At 32.8% G+C, this 17,417-nt stretch overlaps 1 protein-coding gene across 3 annotated transcripts in view; it reads right to left on the bottom strand.

The window, feature by feature from the left end:
• Nucleotides 1–2,127: 2,127 nt before the first annotated feature.
• LOC134721434 (uncharacterized) overlaps nucleotides 2,128–17,417 on the bottom strand; it is a 31,450-nt gene continuing 16,160 nt past the window's right edge. For 2 of the 3 annotated variants that reach the window (XM_063584462.1, XM_063584461.1), the window contains 3 exons: nucleotides 13,791–13,910; nucleotides 8,085–8,195; nucleotides 2,128–3,459 (listed from right to left, as the gene is read on the bottom strand). In XM_063584462.1, coding sequence (XP_063440532.1) covers nucleotides 2,249–3,459; nucleotides 8,085–8,195; nucleotides 13,791–13,910 — 1,442 coding nt within the window. In that variant the 3' untranslated portion in view covers nucleotides 2,128–2,248. Of the gene's footprint in view, nucleotides 3,460–8,084; nucleotides 8,196–13,790; nucleotides 13,911–15,559; nucleotides 15,680–17,417 lie in introns of all 3 variants that reach the window. The other variant, XM_063584460.1, reaches the window with a different exon arrangement.

Raw genomic sequence — 17,417 nt, forward strand, 5'->3', positions numbered from 1 at the left:
AGGAAATTATTTATTAGTTATTTATATAAAAAAAAAACAAAAAAAAAACGTGCCATATCCAAATCTGCAATTTTGATTAAGCACGTTCTAGGTCCCTATCTTCCGTTTGCACCTAGTAAAAAGTATTGCCGTAGAATATTTTTTATTAACTTTTCAGTAAGGATGGGGTAGGGTGTCCGACCCCAACTTTGGACCTACCTAAAAAAAAACTAAGCCGAACAAACAACACCCTGGATTTTTTTTTTAAATTAGGTCCAAAGTTGGGGTAGATAATAAATGATTTCCTTGCCCTCCATACATTGTGTACAAAAAATAAACCTTTAGTCCTATCAAAAGTAAGCGAATTCCACTGGTTCAGAATTAGAATGTTTCGTTAAAACAGATTTGTCTTATTAAAAAAATATTAAAGCACGAGCACAACTTCCTATTCTTGTAATGGAGAACAATTCTTACTTTTCCGGAACTATTTGACAGGATGCCGAGAATATGGGAAGCTATTTGACACAATATCACAAAAAAGTCGATTCCATGTAACATGCAATTTTTCCAGCAGTTCAATAATTTTATAATTATTTACGATTCTATATGTTCACTCAAAACTGTTGACTATTGAAAATTTAAAGCGTGCAGCACGCTGTTTGGTATATAATATACATGTATTGAAAACGAATACTATTGTCATTAAATTAATTAATGCACAGGAAATGAAATTTTTAAGTTCTTTGAATAGTGTCTTCGACTGCCTGATGATATATTAAACAGATAATTTAATGGTTATGCATTAATTAAAAACATTTTAAGTACGTTTGCATCTTATGCAACTTTTGGGTTTATAAACATATCTGAAAACTGGCTGCTAGCGTAGTGGCTGCTAGCGAGTGGCTGCTAGCTTGAGCCTGGTGTCTGGACAACTGAAATAGATAATAAAAATAAGATGAATTTGGAAAAGTCAACCCTAACAATCCTTTACATAAGTCTAGAGGGGGTGGGGTTTGGAGGGGGTGTACTTCAATACTTAATTGATAGGGGGTGCCGCTGTTTTGTCACCTTACCCAGTTTTACATTTTAAAAATATATACCTTTTCATAAATTGAGTAGGAAAAAAGTTATATCATATAAATCTGATAGTTTTCTCAACTTTTCACTTATTCAAGCTTAAAAATGTGTTAATAGAAGTGCCCCCTTCAATCCCAACCCCTTCCGGAAACATAACTACAGTCATGGAAATACACTGACTTTTGAAAACACCCTTTAATGCATGTGTCTGTATCTATTTATTTAAGATAATCAATATTAAGATTTCTAAGCGCTAAATGTGTCTTGTCTTTATATTATTCTTCTTATCGCTGATAAGTGAGACCCCACCCAGCATCAGATGCACAATCTGTATATATCAGAAATACCTGGTGTTTTGTTTTGTTTGTTGGTGTTTCAATATTGCTTTCCCCCTTAATGTTTACCTTGGAGTTTGTTTCTTTTTACAATTTACATCTTAAAGTGCCTTTCTGTTTCAATACATATTTAAAATTAAATCTTGTAAATAGAAAACAAATCGCGGTTGCCATGGGCACAGCTATGTTGCTAGGGAGAAACAACAGTGAATTGGCAACAATGTGCAATTAATTATGTAATATTTTAAAAATGGTGTACAAGTGTAAAGTTCACTACATGCTAAATAGGTTCAATTTCAAATATAGATACTGTATAATAATCATATTTGATGAGTTTAACTCCGCCATTTTAGTGGTTACTAGGCAACAGAATAAACGAGCTAGACCCAAAATTCGATTATTTTCAGAAGGTCTATGGTATAGACTTATAACATGACAAATTAAATGGAATTTGGGGGTGGGGCCAAAAATGGCCCTTATAGCCCCTAGTCCTTTATTTGCATCACACAGTGTAAACTGTAGACGCTTTTTCTATCACTTATGCATAGGTATCGGAGCAGGGTGGGATACAAATATTATTCTCCCACATCTTGTCTACAAAAAAGAAGGAGAAACAATGTAAGACAAAAATAAAACTTTTAAATGAATTGGTTCGAAGGTGATTTTTACTACATTTAAAACATAACCATATTTTTGTAATTGTAAATGAGGAATCTCATGAAACTAATACAAGACCAACTTTTGGATTTTAAATACATTTTTACAGTTTTTCGTAATATGATAATCTTATACTGTGGTAACGTGAACATAATATGAGTCAAAAAGCTTATCACGGTTGCAGAACCTGTCGGTTCCCATTATGTTTTAAAAGCCATCCCGGCTGGATATCCATACGCATCGCTGGTGCTGTAATTTCCATAAACCCATAATCCAAAACGTGTCTTTTTTGTGTGCGTGATGTGATGTGATCCACTTGATATTGGAGTACTGAAACTACTGAAGTGATATTCCTCTTCAGAAATGCTGTAAATATTTGTCAAATTTAAGACATTGCCGTCCAGTACAAAGCCATCGACTGCGTTTGTAGGCACCGTAATGCTGACGAAACTTTCAAAATCTGTAGGAACCATGAAATCATAATCATACAGGTACTGGTTAATACCGGGAATCGTCATCATAAAAGCGTCTCCATGTCTACCTGATAGCTCATGCGAGTATATATGTACCATTACATCGGTTGCAGATGAAACACATGAAATAGTTGTATGAAAATAATCGAAAAAGTCTCGAGATTTTAGTACGTTTGTGGTGCGATTGTCACCATTCTTCAACACTACGTTTGTATCATTTACAGCAATTACGCGAACTGTATTTTCCAATTGATAATTTAAATGTGGAATGACATAAACATTATCTAGTTGATTTGTAGGTAATACCATTTCAATGAATGGCTGACAGTCTCCTGCATAGTTTATAACGTTGCATACATTTCCACTGACTGCAACAACTGGCTTAGATGCAATAATTCTTGTCCCGGTTAAGTCTGATGTGTGCCATATTTGAAATGTTGTATACTTATTCAGTACCAATGTTAATGTCTGATTGTTGGAATATTGTATATTGTCGTATGAAACTGACCAATCTTTTATTTTAAAATTTATTTCTATAACTGTATTTGAATAGACAGAAGAAAAGGCAAATACACTATACATGCTTTTAAATTTGTTATGTGGAGTGAACGAAGGAATTATATAATCTGTTGATGCATATCGAGTTGGAATAACAAAGAATCCTTCAGAATATGAACGGACAAATAAGAATCCATACAGGTTGATCGGAACATTAGAGTGTATTACTGCTCCAGCTTGGTGCAAACCATTTGTCATTAGTACATTAGAGTCAAGGTTATAGTGATTATCGACGGAATTGAAAGTCACTGAAACATTTTTATAAGTTGTGAAATAGAAAACAGATAAAGTTCCACTTCTGTTAACTGTAGGTAATATTCTTGGTGATGGACTCCTGAATGATTCTTGAAATATCACAATAAAATCCTTTTCTCGTCCATCTGCAATAATTTAAAAATTAAAAGCTGACATTGGGTACTAATGTGTTAGCACTTAAGGAAAGTGAATTGATAAACACAAATATCAAATTTTACTTTATTTCACGATGAGACTAAGACAGTTTTGATTGACAAGTCCGTGATATTTGTCAAATTGGTCGACCTTCAATATGCAAATTTGATAGTAATAGATGAACATATGAAGTAATAAGCTCTTTACTTTGTATAGCTGGCATTATTTAGAGCGCACAGAACCAAAAAAAAATGGAAAGTTTCACACGTAGATGTTCTTGTATGAAAATTATATACGGAGTGACAAATTATGAAAAAGCATCTGGTTTACAAGTTAAATGGAAAGGCCCCAGTACCTGCATGGTGTGGTAAACTATTTTTTGCAACGTCAATACATGTGTAATTAAATTTTAGCTATGTGCTATGAACCTAGATTCAAAACACTGCACTCACTTTGTTATCAACATAGTTCATAACACCGTAGAGAATCCGAACAAAGGTTCAACATAATCCCGTTATGAAGACTTTGAAAATATACATGTATGAATAGATGAAAATCAGAATTGAGAGAGCTAACAGTTAAGCGTTAATTTTCCTAAAAATGTAGATACAAGGTTATAAGACCAATATTTTACAAATGCATATACAGGATTATGTCTGGTTATTCCTAAATATGAACTAATTTCTCTCTCTCTATCTCTATGTATATACTAATCTTTTTTATCCATACATTCATACATCTGTAACAATAGAGAAGAGCATGATTTTCCATCCATAATTTAACTGTACCAGACTGGGTTCGAGCCCGCGATCTCAGACACAGTAAGCCACCGCAGCTTAGCTAAATTAGAGGCAACAGTAGTTTACCGATGTTCAAATCTCATAAATTCATTTAGAAGAAACAAATCAAGGTAAGAAACATTAACTGAGAAAACCGCATGAACTCCAAAGGAAGCGAGACTGGGTGCGTCGATGTGGTAAGGGTCTCTTGTTATGGATGAAGCACCCGCGGTTCGAATTCACACTACGTCGAAATCTCCCTATCGGAAAGAGAACACAATCGGAAAATTTACAGATCAGACGACTATACTTATATCTAGAGATCTAAGACCTCGAAAACATGTCGCTACTGTGTTGAGTTACAGGCACATCGAATATGCCAACAAATTCATGATCGTGACCGTAAAATTTATGTTGTGTCGATTTCCGTCGTTTTTCCTCAACCCTTTGTTGGAGCAGTTTTTGTGTCCGGTGTAGACCCCTATTGACAAAGTCCCTATAATGTAAAAATGCAAGAGGGTAACGTGTTAATTGAGATATGTGAACGCCATACGATGGAACAGGGGATAGTTGACTGCCGCGAAATAGGAAGCTGATAATTAAAAATGTGAAAGTATAAGGAGTACTCGACTAGCACAGCTTATTGAGACAGTTATAAAATCTACTAGGTCAATCGAAAAACCGCTACATCCATCAATCCATTCAATAATCTATTATCACTTTCAGAATGAAATTAAAAAAATAAACGTACGCGTTTGAATGACCAGAAGATACCTTGACATTTTCACATCAAAACGACAAAACATTCTTGACATATCATTATTGCAGACTTTTGTTGTCTGTCCGTTTATGACGATGTGAATTAGACATCTATGAGACAGCTATCCAACGACACAAAACAAACAGTCAGTTAGAGGTAAAAAATACATTTATTGATAAGTTATAAAAAATTTAAATTTCAACTGTAATACTTATTTCAGAAGATTTAAAGGTCACAGTGACATTTGTATGTAAAATATGGAATCCTTTTATGTGTTGGTAAATGAAAAGCCATACATTATCTTTGCAAATCATACATCTTATTTATGATTATGTGTACACAAATCCTTTCTTGTATAATATGGTTCGACTTGGTGACTTAATGGATCTCTTCTTTGAAACTAAAAATTGTCCCTCATCTTTACTCGTAACGTTCCTTAGATAGGCCAATAAGCCAATAAGTCAATAAGCAATAAGCCATCTACGGACACTCAGAGAGTTGTTGTAACCAATGGTTCTTTAATGTGCGGATAGGCGTGGCACTCACACGAGGCATCTAATATAACATCCGAATTCCGACTGGACGTGTCTGCGTATCTATACATCCCGCACAGCCAGACGGATGCCCAATCTTATCGGGAATATTACTGCAGAACAAAAGAAGTGTTGGGATCTTTGATCATACTTCTATACACAAGTTAACACTAGGGATTTCGACGACAAGTGTAACAAGATGATAAAGTTTATATTAGGGCAGGTTAAATTTCTGTGTTTTATCTGCCTATACTCATTCTTTGGCAAGCAGATTCATTACGGATATGTAAAAAAGTAATGGTTATAACAGTCGAAATAATTCTAAAATCAGTTTGCAATTGTATAAGTTTCCCCAGGTACACAATTGTATCTCCGAATTTTGAAATTAATTCTTATGGTTGTCGAAATAACGTAGACTTTTGATACTGTTATACGAAGCCATGTACATGTTAAGACATCAACATTAAGTATTGGAAATAGAGGTTCGATCACTACTTAATGATATTTTCAAAGGAACAGATTTATCCATTTATTGGTAAATGTATGAAAATGCCATTCTGATAAAATTTATTCCAGTGAATGATTATAATAGGAACAACTTGCTAACAAATTTACAAAGAGATTTGGCCAATTTGTCATGTATTAATTATACTCGCAGGTCTCAATTGGAATGTTGTTGGAACAGAAGAGTTGTATATCTAATATAAAATACAATTCCCGTTGAAGCTCACTTGGATATGAATATTACAGAGTTAGCATAATACATATATGAGATTTTAGAACATTTTTACTTGAATCAATAGTCGAATAAAAATGTTATTAATCGCTAAACATACATGTAGCTGTTGAAAAAAACAACATCGAAGGACATCCTTACCAAAATCAATAGTTTGCATCTGAAAGACAATGAAATACGTTTCTTCAGACAGAATGTAAGTGTCTGTTGCATGGTTCAGAATGTCCTTCTGTCTTATTAAAAAAAAAATACACAAAATTTTCCAAAATCATTACAAATTGAGGTCTTTATGCATTTAAAGTCCGTCGCAAGTTCGAAAATATGCTAAATTGATGTTAAAAAACTTAAAAGTACTAACATGAATCCTTGATGCTATGAATTTTAGTAAGGATTAAATGACGTTTATTGAAAATGAACCTGGTGTAAAAAAAATCCAGGGGAAATTGGCCCTAAGAAACCACAAAATGAACCAGTGACATTACAGTTTTGTTAGGGTTTAGAATATTTCAACTACAATTTAAAATTAAATGTTATGAAGCGAACTATTATCACTTATAATTGGAAATGGTGAATTTAGCTAAATATCATGATGTGGATCAATTTAAATTATATGGAAACTATTTGAAGACACCGTCTGGAGAATTTTCCCCGCTACATGCAAAATGCGGTGGTCACTTGCTTTTAGAATTAAACATCTATACTAATAAAAAAGATTAACTATTAAACATCTATAATATTTGTTTGATATGTATATCATGTATATTATCCAACTTTAAAAAATCATAGATATTAATAGACAATTAACCTTTACAATTAAAATTTCATGTTTGACATTTTGAAACCTCACTAATGAGTGTTTTGGAACTAGATTGGAATGTTATGAGCCTAAATTTCAAAACAATCTATAGAGTAATAATTTTAGAGAGTGTTTGAAACTCGTAAGGTTTTCCAGAAATGCAGTTCCTGAAAACTTGAAGGGAAAGCGACATCAACATCCTCAAAATGTAGAATAAAGGATAATTTGATTTCGTGTCCGCAGGTTAAGTATTCTGAACTTTGTTTCAGTCTACGTAAATGTGGGCATTCCTATCAAATTTTCAAAAAGCATGGATATTAAAAAACAATCAACTTTTAAAATTACAATTTGATATTTGACAAAGATGCAGAACGATTATTCTTGTTTTGCTTGTACGTGTGTTTTAGTGGTATGTTAAACACGTTAATGTACTGATATTGCAGAGATGAATTCGCTTCTAGAACTTACTTTTGTTGTAAGATATATAAGTATGGAGATGTTGTATGATTGCCAACGACGTCGATGTAAGCAACTATAGGTCACCGTAAAAACTTAAACAATGAATAACACCAATACCGTATACAGTCAGCTATAAAAGGCCCCGACATGAAACATGTGAAACAATTCAAACGAGAAAACCAATGACTTGATATATGATATAACAATAAACAAAAACAAATATGACAGAAAGCAACGACAACAACAGAAAAACAGGCGCCTGACTTGGGACAAGCACATACAGAATGTATTAATATATTTGTTATACTATATCATTATTTTGAACACTTAATTCTTTTAATAGGAAATCTCTTTCATTAACTTTCAACCTAAGTTTCAAGAGTCCTGCATACTTTTTTGAACTGGATAAAATAAAACGTTCATAAATATAACGTTCCCTTTAAGACCCATGTGAGATTTACATATTGTGATATCAAATATCTGCTGGAATCTTTAGCTTTTATACTAGCTTGTCTTAACTTTGATAATATACTAAAACGGTATTGTCATTACCTGCATACTGACATTTGTCGCCAAGATAGCCATCAGCACACTCACATCTGTGTCTATTTTCGGAGATTTTACATTTGCCATCATTCATACACAGTTCAACGGCGCAAATATCTTAAAAAATAACAAAGGTATTTAAGTGAGTAAACAATGATTTCATTTAAGGTTAACAATATATGGTTTGTATAAACATATAATGGGAGGAATACGTATTTACACTTAAGACACCACATATAAAGTGTTGCAGTATTTGCCATTAAAAGAAGACAAAAACACAAAAGGAGAAAAAAGAACTCCCGATATTAATAACAAAAACGAAAAACTAAAATTAAATACACAAAATGCAATAAGACTAAAACAATAATTTTTTTTTTTAAAAAGGCCTGCGACAAAAGTTTTGTTAATTTATTCCAGTCTTCGAAAATGAAAAGAGTCAAAACGGATTGTTTTTTACCTGACCAAAAGGATACTTGAATTTTCCATGAGATGTAGACAAAATAAACGACATGATTTATGAATCAAGATAATGTGATACATAAAACAAAGGCTTTCAAGTCATCTTATTTTCATCTATACAACGTAATCATAAATGAAAGCGTTTAATTATAACATAGCGATCATACATTCCGTCATCTGCCGTGTCAGCATCGTCAACATTTAGGTTCGTCTGTTTAATATTTGTTTTTATTTTCCCCTATTTTACTGATAAAATAAACTTTCTCGCAGTTAACATTAAGAAACAGTCTAAGGTTAAAGTTTCAGACATCATTACTTTGGCATACCTTCATGGAATTTTATGAAACTTGGACAGAAGCTTTTTTATGCTGAAAAGACAATATTAACAGCAAAGTTTTGAAAATAATTTGTTTCATATTTCCTTATTTAACTGATAAAAGGACTTATTTGCGTTTGCAGTCAACATTTAGATACAGTCTTTGGTTTACGTGTTTAGACAGCAAGTTTATTTTCAAACGTTCATCCGAAGAAAAAAGTTAAGATTTTTTAAAAAGTTTTATTTTTTTTTATTTTTGGCAATCAACATTACACTGTTACACTGACAGCAGCAATCACAGGCGAGACACAGGGTTCCGCGTAACCCTTCGAGAGTTTTATAAGTAACCGCCGCGATGGTCTTGTGCTCGCCTCGAGTTTCATAGGTCGCGGGTAAAATCCCCGCCCGGGTCAAACAAAAAAAAATACAAAATTATGACATTTACGAGTAAAAGCAAAGGCTGGTTGGGTCGAAGTCAGAATGAGGTGTATGATATAGTGACATATCTTCTTGCGGACTGTACCCGTATGAACAAGCACGCTTAAAATTCGCCTCAGCGTGGCGGTCGAGAACAAAGCACGGAATATTTAATTAACATAATCTCGCCTTCATATGCATGTTGTATTTGCCACTGGACTTTAATCACCAAATCATCATCGTCATCATCATCATCCTTTGTAAATGTGTTTATCACCAGCTCGGTAGTCCGCACTTTTGATTTGACATGATGTATCTTTGATGCGGTCATACTGTACTGTTTATAAAATGTCGACAGAATAAGATTTTCATATCCCAATGAACAGCTACATCAACTAGATTTTGCACAATGTTTTGGAACTTTTGGGATTTAGTGCTTCGCAACTTCGTATTTGATTTGGCCTTCCAATTGCTTTAATTTGAAAGCCACTAATAAGACGAAACGCGCCAGGAAAACTGTCACAGAAAATACGTTACGTGTTTCCCGACATAGTTTGTGTCTAACAACATTTACTTGAGTAACTTTGATTTAATGGTATCACGATATTTACAATATGTTTGAACTGTATATCCTTGTTATAACAAAATTCTTCCTCACTACAGCTTAATATTACTATTATGTGCTATCATTTTATACATGTATCAGATATTTCATGTGTAGTTACATTTATTCACCACATTTAAAATTGTGTTTATATTTTTATTTTCAGTTTTTAACCGCACTTAGACTGGTTAGAGATTAAATTATCAACACCTGATAGTCTTTCACTTTTTGAGCCTAATCGTCGGTTAATACTTTATACATGATTGCGCCAGTAAAATGAAAAGCCTTAAACCTGTTATATACTGTAAGACTTCTTCATTCCGAGGCTCACATTTTATTGAAAACCTGTTTACTTGTCCTTTCACAAGAAATTGCAAAAAAGAATCATTCGTACATTTTTTTGTAGCTGTAAGCTTGACAGTACGCAACACAGCTTGTGTGTTCCAGTCAAGTGTTTATATAACTACCAGTTAGTAAATTGACACACGTAGGTTCTAATCACATTAAACACCAATACGTCGACAAGCGTCTAGATGGAGACATCGGAGAAGTAGAGGAGCTCCAAAATGATATTGAGCATTCAGATACAAATCAGGGAATACATGGACGAAAAGGTCTAGAATTCCTCACGGAGCAACGTGATCATTTCCGTCAGGAGCTAGAAAAACATCTTGATAGAAATTGAATTCATGTTACTGGAAGTAGAGACGCCTACTTACGAGCTACATAAACTGCTTTCGAAACAGAAAAGATCGATACAGTCCTTAATAAATCATCGTAGACTCACAGATGAGTATCGGGATTTTATAAAGGGTAACAGAACGCGTTACAGTCTGAAGGACGTGGACAAATGTAACTCCTTATTAAATTCGTCTGATCAAAGCAAACCTTGTCATGACAATGCTCAACGACCATCGCCTTATTCTAACAGTGACAAGATTGAAGTCTCGCTCCAATGTGTTCAAGACTTTGTCAATCAATATCCTGAACCCCCTACCGTACCGGCAGTGACAAGCCTACCTGATAGGCTCATGTTACAGTATAACTTAATCACACCTGGGTGTGTGGCAGCTGTTGACCTAAACTTGCAATCGTTTTTTTATCATAAAACAAAAACGAAAATCAACATGTGGATTCAATTTCTCTTTTCAATTTTGACTAATTGTTATGTAAAAAGTGGAGTTTTGTTAATTTATTCCAGTCTTCGAAAATAAAAAGAGTCAAAACGGATTGTTTTTTACCTGACCAAAAGGATACTTGAATTTTCCATGAGATGTAGACAAAATAAACGACATGATTTATGAATCAAGATACATTTGTAATTTGATACATGAAACAAAGGCTTTCAAGTCATCTTATTTTCATCTATTCAACGTAATCAGAAATGAAAGCGTTTAATTATAAGACAACTAGCCTATTACATAAATCAAAGAAAGCTAACAGAGCGGCTAGGAGATCAAAACTATTAGAAATAAGAGATAAAGAGGACGAAAAAAAAACGACTCTTATAATCTAAACAATTAGGGCGCTGGGTCTATCACTTTTTGAAAGGGTGGACATGTAAGATGATAGGGATTGATAATTAACGTCCAGCAGCCAATATTACACGCATATTAAGGACAATATTATTTTATATATTATATAGATAAATTCCAAATTAACTCTGCAAGTTGATATTTTAAGTCGGGGTTGAACAGACCATCTTATTAGTCACCAGAAAACAGTTCAAAAGAAGACATGTAACCATACAATGGAACGTTATTATAACCCCTGCTCTAATTAATTAGTTGTTTCTTTACATGTTATCACGTAAAACGTTAGTAAAAATAATATTGTGTTATATGTTCAGTATAAATGTTATCAAAGAAGACTAATGAAATACCTATTAAAATCAGACAGTATTCAGGCAATAACTACAATATCTTGGTGGATAAATGTCGCATTGGCAATTATACCACATCTTTTATTTTCATATTAACAAGGTAGAGCGGGAGATAATTTGCAAAAGTATGGTGACATATCTTCGTTTACACTGTTTCCTGGTGATTCATTATGTGGTCTGCTTGGAGTATGGTTAAATATCTTCTTTTAAACTGTTTCCCGGTGACTCATTATATGGCCTGCCTAGAGTATGGTTACATATCTTCGTTTAAACTGTTTCCTGGTGACCCATTATATGGTCTGCTTAGAGTATGGTTACATATCTTCGTTTAAACTGTTTCCTGGTGACTCATTATATGGTCTGCCTAGAGTATGGTTACATATCTTCGTTTAAACTGTTTCCTGGTGACTCATTATATGGTCTGCTTAGAGTATGGTTACATATCTTCTTTTAAACTGTTTCCTGGTGACTCATTATATGGTCTGCTTAGAGTATGGTTACACATCTTCTTTTAAACTGTTTTCTGGTGACTCATTATATGGTCTGCTTAACCCCGAATTTAAGTGTCAACTTGCGGAGTATATGTAGAATTTATTAATATAACTTATACAGTTATAAGTGTTATGAATATGCGTGTAATATTGGCTGATGAACGTTAGTCATCCATCCTTATCATCTTAGATTTCTATCTTTTCAAAAGTTAAAAGATCCGGCGCCCTTATTGTATAACTTATAAAAGTTTTTTTTCTTTTGTCCCTTGATTATGTTTATTTCTGATTGTAATATTATTGATCTGGTAACCGCTTTTTTTTTTTTACCGTAACGGGCTAGTTTTATTATTGATTAATTGACTGAGTTATTGTTAAAACATCCTCGGTGGTTCCATGTAAAGCAAGCCTCAGAACGAAAATGCAAAAATCCTAATCCTCATACGATATTTAAGAACAATTATACTTGGTTGCATTTTTTCCCCACTTTCTGCACTTATTATGTACATTCCTTTGATCAGTTGTTTTCCTCCGCAAAAAGTATTCGTAATAGTTATGGCGGTCACTTCAAGGCTAGGTAAACACGTCCTACCGTCGTCTCAAAGGCTTCGTCGAAATGATAATGAACATGTTTACAGCAGCTCTGTAGAAAACAGGTTAATCACATGTATATTAAAGTAATGCATCTAAAGATGACTATCCCAAGTTTTAAATGCCGAAACAGTTAATTATTGCCGTGTTCTATCAGGTAATATCAGAAGTGTGGTTGCAGGTATGTTTTATAATAACAAAATTTTATCTACAGTTTGAGAGTGAGCAGCCCAGCTTACCCATCAATAACCTGTAGAACAAATTTTGATTAATCCTTATAATTCTGAACCAAAACATTTTTGTTTAAAGTTAACTTTCGTGGAACCCAGTGATTCCATTCATGTGTATCTAAAGTTTTCAAATCAGCAGCCAAGTTTACACATCAATAACCTGTAGAAAAAAAAAATGATTAATCCTTAAAATTTTCAACCAATACCTTTGTTTTTTTTAAATTTCACTTTCTTCGAACCAAGGGATTCCATTCATGTGTATCGCGCACGAATATATCACAGTGCAATCGACAATCTTTACAATAAACATAAGTTACGAAAGCAGTTCCGGCAACATCGTCTATCTAACAGTATACTATCAAAGGAAGGAAATTTTAACGGACCAATCATATTCAAGTATTCGTAGATATTCAAATCATTTAAGAATTATTAACTACTATCTAATACATTTTTAACATCAATGTCAACCAATCTATATTAAGCAGATTAATCTCGAATTTCATTTTCTTTTCAGACTTGTGACTAGGGACTATTTCTGTGGCTGTGTTGAACTTGCTTTGTTCCAATCTACTCATTTATTTAAGACACAAGCTAGTTAAATGTCGGGATTTTTTTGGATTTTTTAAAAATATTTATGCCATCCCCAAGATTCTTATTCAAAATTTTACTCTAAGACTTGTTAAAGTACCTGACATTTTATTTGGTCTACTATAAATAACCCTTACTTTCTTCACAGAACTGCCCATTCCAGAAGTCCTTTTCACAGCACCCACAATGATGATTTCTGCACTGTAGTGTTGCTTTACACTCAATTGAGGAATTACAGAGGGCATTCTCATCTTTTGCTGAAAGTAAACAATAAATTTTAAATTCATAAATATCTGTGATGTTTAATTAAGTACCAGAAAAGGCAATCTGATTTGTTTGTCGCGACGTGTGATCTAAAAACATGTCATAATGGGTCATGTTCAGTGACCTTTTAGCATCCAATCAAAAATATGTACCTTCAAAAGTTTCGGTATTTCTAACTATGAACTATCCAAACATTGTCCAGTAAACTGCAAATTATTTCCGAATATAGTACGGAAATTACATGATCTCACTGTTTAATTTCCCGACATCGTTCCGATTTTGTGCACCGACCTGATTGTTAACAATTTTAGATTTAGGAAAGCAGTAAAATTTCATTTATTTAATCATTTTTTTATTTTTCAATCTTAAGGCAATACAACAATTAAGTGGATCATCGGAATATATTTCCTCGGATAGAATTTTCTTATTTGCCAAAATGAAGATTTTACTGTGCTTTTTTTTTTTAAATATAATAAAAAGTGTGGGTCACCGTTCTATTTTTCAAGCTACAAGTCGTGCAAAATAGCCCAAATTTGCATAGATTGTTCATGAAAAAAACACACCTTTGTAAGTAAAAAGAAATCTATGAGATAGAATTTGGAAATAAAATTTGAGATGATATGTTTTATAATATAATTTAAGAAAATAAAAGAATAAATTGTTTCACCGAACTTGTTTTCTTGCTACAAGTAAAAGATGAAAATTTCACTATCATTCCAGTATAAAAAAAAATACTATAAGAGTTATCTCCCCTTAAATGGCTAAGTTGAAAAAATAATTGTGAAAACACAAATATCGGGTATTTGTTTAAACATTTTGGATAATGCAATAACTCACTATTTGTTCATTATAAAAAGAAGCAGTCTTACACATAAATTGCAAATCTGTCTCAAAAGCAGATTTAGGCAAAGAACTAGACCGATTGTGTTCTGTTATTGTACAATCCAAGATGGTGGTATACAGTGAATCTACTTTAATCACTATAAAGGTACAATTTTGATTTTATAGTGTCAATCTATGTTTGAAGGGAAATTTGTGTTATCATAGTGTCAGCGTGTCACTCAAAATTATTGGTTGATCAAAAGTTTTCATACAAGGTTATCTAAACATGACCCCTTATGGGATTTCAGATCTTGCACGCCGAGACAAATAAATCTAGGGGAGCAAAGTGAAAGATCTGATTTTAATCAGAATGCACAAAAGCGAAAAGATCAATATGTTATGTATCAAAACTGCAGTTTCAACTTTGGATTGTATTATTTTACTGCATTTGTTATTGCGTTTAAAAACTTCGTATTATTATATGTGCATTTAATTATTCTCATTTTGAATTTACAATTTTCACATTCCTTTTTCACAGCTATTATTCTAATTCGGTTTTACTATGTATTTCCGTTGTTGTTATTCTAGCTCTCATTTTACACATTTTTTTAGAATATTTTATTCCCTTTTTACTGGTTTACTCCATAGAAAAGATAAATAATACCGTAACTTGAATTTGATGTTTCATACGTTTTTCCTTTATTATTTGTACGACGATTTCAGGCCTCATTAGTTTTCATAATAACGAAGTTGATTTTAACCGTATTCTTTGTGAGTCTTTCACGCTCTGTAAAAACTATGTCGGACAATAAATTCATACTTATGAAACACGTTGATCCTGTCCAGTAGTCGGATGATGCACACTGACATACACTCCTAGCACAGTGCAAATTTGTTCCGCACTCCTCCTCTTTCATACATGCATCGTTTATAGATTTTCCTTAAAAAAAGTGTTTGATATAAATAGTATAAATATATGTCTTTTATAGTTACCCATGTAAAAGATAGGCGGAAGATATCAAAGAGACATCCAAACTCACTAGTCGAAGACAAACTGACCATTCCAGGGCAAAAACGATGAATGATATAGTTAATTTATAAAATGTTTTTTTCTCCTCATGTATATCAATGTTAAGCACAAAACGACGTCAAGACAAACAGTCTACAAAACACAACATAGAAAACCAAAGACTTTATAACAGTAATTCCACAAAAAAAACACTTGATCGCAGGTGCCCCGGAAGGATTAGCAGGTACTGCTCCATATATGACACCAGTCGTAGTACTTCTATACAACACACTGATAATTTATATCAAGTGATTTTTAGTCATCACGTTATTATATTTCAATTTTAATCTTCTAATTTGCAAAAGCGGATTGGTTATTAACTTTCATCTTACATTATGACATCATCAAATTCAAATTTACATTTAAAAAGTATAATACTTGGGCAGAAACTGTTTACGTCCAAACTACTATTGTATGCTTTACATTGATATAATTGCAGTATTCATCTTGTTGATAAACTCACGCTAATGCTTAAAAGGGTCAAACGTTTATGATTTGCAGACTTCGAATAATGAAAAATGTTTCCGTAGTATTGACAATATCAAGGTTTACTTATATGTATAATTTTTAGAAATGAGAAAAAACATATTCAATTATAGATTTCAAAGATTGTTTTCGACTAGCAACTAATTATTACGTTAGTATAATTAAAGGTCGAATATTTAAAAACCTTGACCTAGAAATACATTGTTAAGAAAAAAAATCTTTCTCTGCATCGGAAAAGCTGTCACTCCAAGCATGTATTACGAGGATTGATTACAAGTGACACAATACAGCATATACGATATACAAGAGACCAAAACAAATAAATACACAATCTTACTATTTTTGCAGTTCAATTAGTTGATAGGGTAATGATAAAATCGACAACAGATGATAGTAGTACAGATGCTTTATCAAGTGGCCGTACTAAATTATTAGAGCACAGAAATGCAAAGGAAAAAGGAAATATTCCTTTAGTTTTAATAAGTTAAACTAAATAAAACTCCTATATACGTAAACTAATAAAAACGTAGTATGAATCACTGACATTTATAATAATTGCAATGTGGCGAAGAATGTGTTCAAGTTTTTAATGTTAAACTAATAGTTGCTTAAAGCAAACACAAAAGTCTAGGAGACCTGCTTACTACATCAAATTTATAGACTTTTATATAAATGTGACAGTTAGACCCCTGATAGTGGCACATCTGTCGTAATATCTATTGATGAAGAATATAAATATAGACATGCGTTTTGTTATAATATTTTTTGGCACTCTTTAGGTCTTTTGGAAAATGTTGTTTGTGCTGTTTTAAGACCCTTCTACAACGACATTTGTTACATGCACACGTATAAAAATTGCGGTTTTTATCCAACGCAATCATATGTTTGAACGTTATTTTCAATTTAGACTTATTTATATTTATTTCGTTTGGGCTTGTATTATATATTCCCTCAGGTTTATATAATCAGTTCATCCTTTTTTGAATCTTTTAAATTCAAGAGTCTATCCTAAATTGAGGTAAATTAAATGGCCTTCCAAATACCTTTCGATCCCTAACATCACTGAAGAGACATTAATTGTCGAAATCCGGATATGGTGTAAAACATTTAGCACCCTTTGTTG

This window comes from Mytilus trossulus, chromosome 6, assembly GCF_036588685.1.
Source record: "Mytilus trossulus isolate FHL-02 chromosome 6, PNRI_Mtr1.1.1.hap1, whole genome shotgun sequence".
NCBI lineage: Eukaryota > Metazoa > Mollusca > Bivalvia > Mytilida > Mytilidae > Mytilus > Mytilus trossulus.